A 6000-nucleotide genomic window follows, 5' to 3' on the forward strand; every position below is an offset into this window, starting at 1 on the left:
GCTGCCTCCCATGGGGGACCCGTGCTGGAGCAGTTTGCTCCTGGGGGATGGACCCCATGGGACGGAGCCATGTGGGAGCAGTTCTGGAGGAGCTGCTGCCTGTGGGCAGGCCCCGCAGGCTCAGTTCGGGAAGGACGGCATCCCGTGGGACAGACCCCACAGCACAGGGCCAGGAAGTGGCCGTGAGGGAGCAGCAGGGGAGTCATGCCATGGATTGACCGCAGCCCCCGTTCCTCTGTGCTGCTCAGGGGGAGGAGGAGGCGGAAGAGGGTGGATGGGGGAAGTATGTTTTAATATGTTTTATTTCTTGCTACTCTGCATTGTTAGTAATAGGCAATAAATTTCTCTAATTTCCCTAGGCTAAGTCTGTTTTGCCTGTCACGGTAAGTGTTGAGTGGTTTCCCTGTCATTATCTCAACCTTTGAGCCCTTTCTGCCATAGTTTCTCTCCCCTTTCCCTTTGAGGAGGGGGAGTGGCCATGGTGGAGCTCAGCTGCCTATCCATGTAAAACCACCACATCCTCTGACACAGACACACACGAGCCAACACGACACATCACCTGCAAAGCCATTTTTATTATTTTCCATATGCTCAGTGCTCAAGCGTGTTGGCAGCTCCCTGCGCAGCTGCAGAGGAGCTGCTGGGCTGGCGGGGCTCTTCCCAGTGCCATCCGCTGCCTCCTGGCATTCCTTGGGTTTGCCACCTGGAGCTGTGCTCCCCTAAAAACACTTGGCACCAATTATTCCACCGAGTGTCCCCAGGGCTGATGACAGCCAAATTTTGGCAGTAGCAGCGAGTCCTGCAGCTCCTGCAAGGATAGAAAGAGGCATGATGCCTGGGCCCGTGGGTGCTCACTGCTGAGGGACAGAGCACAGGACAGTGAGAACTGAGGGCTTCTCCTGACCCATGCCAGTTCACCACCATGCAGGGGCTTTGTTTTCTCAGCATGACCAAGCCCTTCCAGCTCTCCCTTCTGGTAATGGCCAGAGCTACCAAGTGCATAAGCACTCCCGGCAGAAGAGGAAACAAATATCTGCACAGGCCCACGTCTTGGGCATGGGGTCCCATATCGCAGCAAGCCCTGAGTCTTCCTAGCACACCAAGGATTTATCCCCTCCCCATGGGTTTGGGTGAATAAAACCAAGGACGCACTGAAGGACACAGGCTCTGCAGCAAGCCAAGCTCACAACCCTGTTGCTCCTGCATGTGCAACCCTGGGCACGGTCCCAGCGCAGCTCAGCACCCCACCACTCACCGATCGACTGCAGCACGGCCACAATGCTGCCAGCAGCCACTCCTCCGTTGTTGGCTATGGCAGCCGCCGACATCATCTTGGCAGCTATGGACCCCGCAGCGATGCCACCCGCCTTAAATCCCAGCGCAGAGACGATTGCCGGGGCACCAAAGAGCGCCAGTCCTGCAGGAGGGACACCGACACATCTGCTACCCGCATGCCAGGTCCCATCCCAAGAGGACGGGGTGTCAGAGCAAAGAGCGGGGGCCATGGGGCACAGGGTCGGGGACGCACCATCCCCAGGGAGAAGGGGAAAGGCGTGCAGGGCTTCAGCAGTGGCTGGTGACGGGTTCCCCAGCACACCAGAGCCCGGCTGAAGCCTCGCTGGGTGCCCAGCCCAGGCACGGGGCAGCCCTTGCCTCCGACCTCTGCGCACCCACCCCATGACACGGGTGCTCTGTGGCCAAGCCGGGGGCCAGAAACTTACCTACTCCAGCGGTGGCTCCAAAAATCACTCTTCGAATTATACTTATCATGGCTAAGAAGGAAGAAAGAAAAGAAAAAGTCACTCAGAGTGGGCAGAGCTCACCCCCAGGCAGAGAAGATGCTGCAGGACCGATGGCTGCCCCGTTCCACCACCTCCTGCAGGCTTCCCTCCACCCCTAGGACCCACTGTACCTGCTGCTGTGCTGGCAGTGCCCGTCTGTCCTTGGCACACAGATAACACAGAGATAAAAGATGGCGCAGGGAGCGCCCCATCTCACCCAGCACCGCCCCGGGGCCGCCCCACACTCGTCACATCTCAGCCCAGGTGGAGGAGGCCGGTTTGTTTTCCTCTCGGTTAATGTTCACTGGAACTCCCATGGTTTGGGTTTGTGTAGGAAGAAACACATGGGCGACGCATGTACCTTCCTGATTCTCTGCCTCACCCCCCGCAGGCAGTCAGCAAGCAGCTGTGCGGGGCTCAGGTTAAACCACACCAGGATCCAACGCCTTTATCCAGAGGCTCAGATACAGGGGGGTCACAGGAGAGACCCAGGGGCCTGTGGGGGAATCCAGGGCAGTGGACGCAGGCACCAGCGGGGTCCTGGTGGGGAATCCACGGGGTCACAGCAGGGACCTGATGACAGCCCCGGCAGCTGACACACAACCTTCAGAGCCGTGGGAGTTCCTGATCCCCCTGAGGAAGAGGAGAAGTCAGCCCCAGCCCAGACCCTCCATGTGTCCTCCCTGGCCAGAGCTGGGCCAAGAAGTGGTGTTGTTTGCACCTCTGTGAGAGCAGATTTAAGAAAGGAAAACAAAACAAAACAAAACAAAACAAAAACATTGATGGGGAACAGCAGCTGGGGGAGAGAGAGGGGTGAGGGCCAGCCCTGCAGCCCCCAAGGGCAGTGCAGGAGGGCAGGAGGTGCTCCAGGCAGGCAGCAGCAGTTCCCCTGCGGCCTGTGCAGGGAGAGGCCCCTGGTGGAGCAGGCTGTCCCCCTGCACCCATGGGTCCCCCATGGAGCAGATCTCCACGCTGCAGCCCCCCCATGGCTGGAGGAGCCCCCGGTGGAGCAGGGGGATGTGGCCTGGATGAGGCTGCGGCCCATGGAGACCCCCTGCAGGTGCAGGCCCTGGGCCGGAGCTGCAGCCATGGAGAGGAGCCCACGCAGGAGCAGGGGGCTGGGAGGAGCTGCTGCCCACCCGTGGGGGATCTGTGCTGGAGCTGTTTGCTCCTGGGGGATGGACCCTGTGGGACAGAGCCGTGTGGGAGCAGTTCTGGAGGAGCTGCTGCCTGTGGGCAGGCGCCGCAGGCTCAGTTCGGGAAGGACGGCATCCCGTGGGACAGACCCCACAGCACAGGGCCAGGGAGTGACCGTGAGGGAGCAGCAGGGGAGTCATGCCATATATTGACCCCAGCCCCCATTCCTCTGTGCCGCACAGGGGGAGGAGGTGGAAAAGGATGGATGGGGGAAGTATGTTTTAATATATTTTGTTTCTTGCTTCTTCTCTGCATTGTTAGTAATAAGCAATAAATTTCTCTAATTTCCCTAGACTAAGTCTGTTTTGCCTGTCACGGTAAGTGTTGAGTGGTTTCCCTGTCATTATCTCAACCTTTGAACCCTTTCTGCCATAGTTTCTCTCCCCTTTCCCTTTGAGGAGGGGGAGTGGCTGTGGTGGAGCTCAGCTGCCTACCCATATAAAAGCACCACATCCCCTGACACAGACAGACACGAGCCAACGCGACACATCACCTGCAAAGCCATTTTTATTATTTTCCATATGCTCAATGTTCAAGCGTGTCAGCAGCTCCCTGCGGAGCTGCTGGGCTGGCGGGGCTCTTCCCAGTGCCGTCCACTGCCTCCTGGCATTCCTTGGGTTTGCCACCTGGAGCTATGCTCCCCTAGGGTTTCGTGGCTCCAACTGCTGCACCGAGTGTCCCCAGGGCTGATGACAGCCCAATTTTGGCACCAGCAGAGAGTCCTGCAGCTCCTGCAAGGATAGAAAGAGGCATGATGCTTGGGCCCGTGGGTGCTCACTGCTGAAGGACAGAGCACGGGACAGAGAGAATTGAGGACTTCTCCTGACCCATGCCAGTTCACCACCATGCAGGGGCTCTGCTCCCTCAGTATGACCAAGCCCTTCCAGCTCTCCCTTCTGGCAATGGCCAGAGCTACCAAGTGCATAAGCACTCCCGGCAGAAGAGCAGACAAATATCTGCACAGGCCCACAGGTCTTGGGCATGGGGTCCCATATCGCAGCAAGCCCTGAGTCTTCCTAGCACACCAAGGATTTATCCCCTCCCCTTGGGTTTGGGTGAATAAAACCAAGGATGCACTGAAGGGCACAAGCTCTGCAGCAAGCCGAGCTCACAACCCTGTCGCTCCTGCATGTGCAACCCTCTGGCCACAGTCCCAGCACAGCTCAGCACCCCACCACTCACCGACCGACTGCAGCACGGCCACGGTGCTGCCGGCAGCCACTCCTCCGTTGTTGGCTATGGCAGCCGCCGACATCATCTTGGCAGCTATGGACCCCGCAGCGATGCCGCCCGCCTTAAACCCCAGCGCAGAGACGACTGCTGGGACACCGAAGAGTGCCACTCCTGCAGCAGGGACACCGACACATCTGCTACCCGCATGCCAGGTCCCATCCCAAGAGGACGGGGTGTCAGAGCAAAGAGCAGGGGCCATGGGGCACAGGGTCGGGGACGCACCATCCCCAGGGAGAAGGGGAAAGGCGTGCAGGGCTTCAGCAGTGGCTGGTGACGGGTTCCCCAGCACACCAGAGCCCAGCTGAAGCCTCGCTGGGTGCCCAGCCCAGGCACAGGGCAGCCCTTGCCCCCGACCTCTGCTCACCCACCCCATGACACGGGTGCGCCTTGACCAAGCTGGGGACCAGAAACTTACCTACTCCAGCGGTGGCCCCAATAACCACTTTTGTCATTTCAATTGGCATCGCTAGGACAAAAGGTGAGAAAACATCACTGAGAGTGGGCAGAGCTCACCCCCAGGCAGAGAAGATGCTGCAGGACCGATGGCTGCCCCATTCCACCACCTCCTGCAGGCTTCCCTCTACCCCTAGGACCCACTGTACCTGCTGCTGTGCTTGCAGGACTGCTGCTGTGCTTGCAGTGCCTGTCTGCCCTCAGCACGCCGATAACGTGGATAAAAGTTGGAGCAGGGAGCGTCCCGTCCTACCCAGCACTGCCCCGGGGCCGCCCCACAGTCATCACATCTCGGCCCAGGAGGAGGAGGCCGGTTTGTTTTCCTTTTGGTTAATTTTCAGCTTTGTCTGAGGAGCTGACATGGTTTCGGTTTCAGTAGGAAAGCCACACGGGTGACGCAACAGGGTGAGGGCAGCTGCTGAGATGCTCGGGCAGGCCAGGAAGTCCTCAGTTCTCACTCTGCGAGGAGCCGGGGGAGCTCACCCAGTATGGAGGGGACCCGGGCAGCAGAGCTGACCCCGGCTGCCAAAGGGAGATCCCCTTTTCCTATGTCGCTGTGCTCAGCAACAAAACTGGGCAGGGGAAGGTGAAGGAGGGACCCGATGGCAGCCCCGGCAGCTGAGACACAACCCTGAGAGCCGTGAGGGTTCCCGATGCTCCTGAGGAAGAGGAGGAGAAGTCAGCCCCAGCCCAGCCCCCCCGTGTGCCCCATTGCCTGGGCAAGCATCACCCTTAGGGCACCCTGAGGGCGAGCAGCCCCCCCAGATCTTGCCTCCCCTTGGACATCCCCTACAGTGCTGGGAGGTTGCGCATGGGGACCCTGCATTTTCTCCCAGCCCAGCAGGGACAGCAGCCCTTGCTTTCTGCCCTGATTTTCCTCCCCATCTAAAAGGGGTTCAGCCCCCAAAAACCCATGATGGGGTTCCCCTCCCTGCTCCCCCGATCTGCTCTGAGGGTGCTCGGCACTGGGCTGCGCCTCGCTGCCTGGCCGGGGAGGCAGCGGTGACGTAGGGGAAGTGGATTTCTAGGAAATCGGTCCCTTTGGTTTATTTTCCCCGAGTTTCCCTGGGTTAGTCCCGCTGCTTAACCCTTGCTGTACCCAGCTCTCGCGGCACCCGCGTGCTCAAAAAAGGCCCCAAAACCACCTTTTTTCACCACCACCACCCCCCCACGCTCCCCTTCCCCACTCCTTACCCCAGCACTGCGGGTCCGGCTGCCCCCCAGGACGCTGCTCGTGCCACCGGTCCGCGGGGACGAAGCGAGTTACGCAGCCCGTGCGCCACCGCAGCTGGTTGAAGGGGACCAAATCCAGTTGCAAGTTGATCTGGTTCCTTTT

The 6000-nt window shown here is 59.8% G+C and overlaps 1 protein-coding gene across 1 annotated transcript; it reads right to left on the minus strand.

The window, feature by feature from the left end:
• Positions 1-590: 590 nt before the first annotated feature.
• On the minus strand, positions 591-1871 carry LOC311218252 (interferon alpha-inducible protein 27-like protein 2A). The gene is made up of 3 exons (XM_084300877.1): positions 1722-1871; positions 1256-1417; positions 591-808 (listed from the first exon to the last, which is right to left on the minus strand). The coding sequence occupies exons 1-3, from the start codon at positions 1768-1770 to the stop codon at positions 720-722; spliced, it is 300 nt and encodes a 99-aa protein (XP_084157003.1). The 5' UTR covers positions 1771-1871; the 3' UTR covers positions 591-719.
• Between the last annotated feature and the right edge of the window lie 4129 nt (positions 1872-6000).

The sequence above is a fragment of the Netta rufina genome (genome assembly GCF_964035555.1).
Source record: "Netta rufina genome assembly, chromosome: 23".
Taxonomy (NCBI): Eukaryota; Metazoa; Chordata; class Aves; order Anseriformes; family Anatidae; genus Netta; species Netta rufina.

Coding starts and splice junctions, on each gene's coding strand:
- LOC311218252 (XM_084300877.1), bottom strand. CDS start 1,770: ATGATAAGTATAATTCGAAGAGTGATTTTTGGAGCCACCGCTGGAGTA. Junction 1,418..1,721: donor TGGAGCCACCGCTGGAGTAG/GTAAGTTTCTGG, acceptor TCCCTCCTGCAG/GACTGGCGCTCTTTGGTGCC. Junction 809..1,255: donor GGCCGTGCTGCAGTCGATCG/GTGAGTGGTGGG, acceptor CTATCCTTGCAG/GAGCTGCAGGACTCGCTGCT.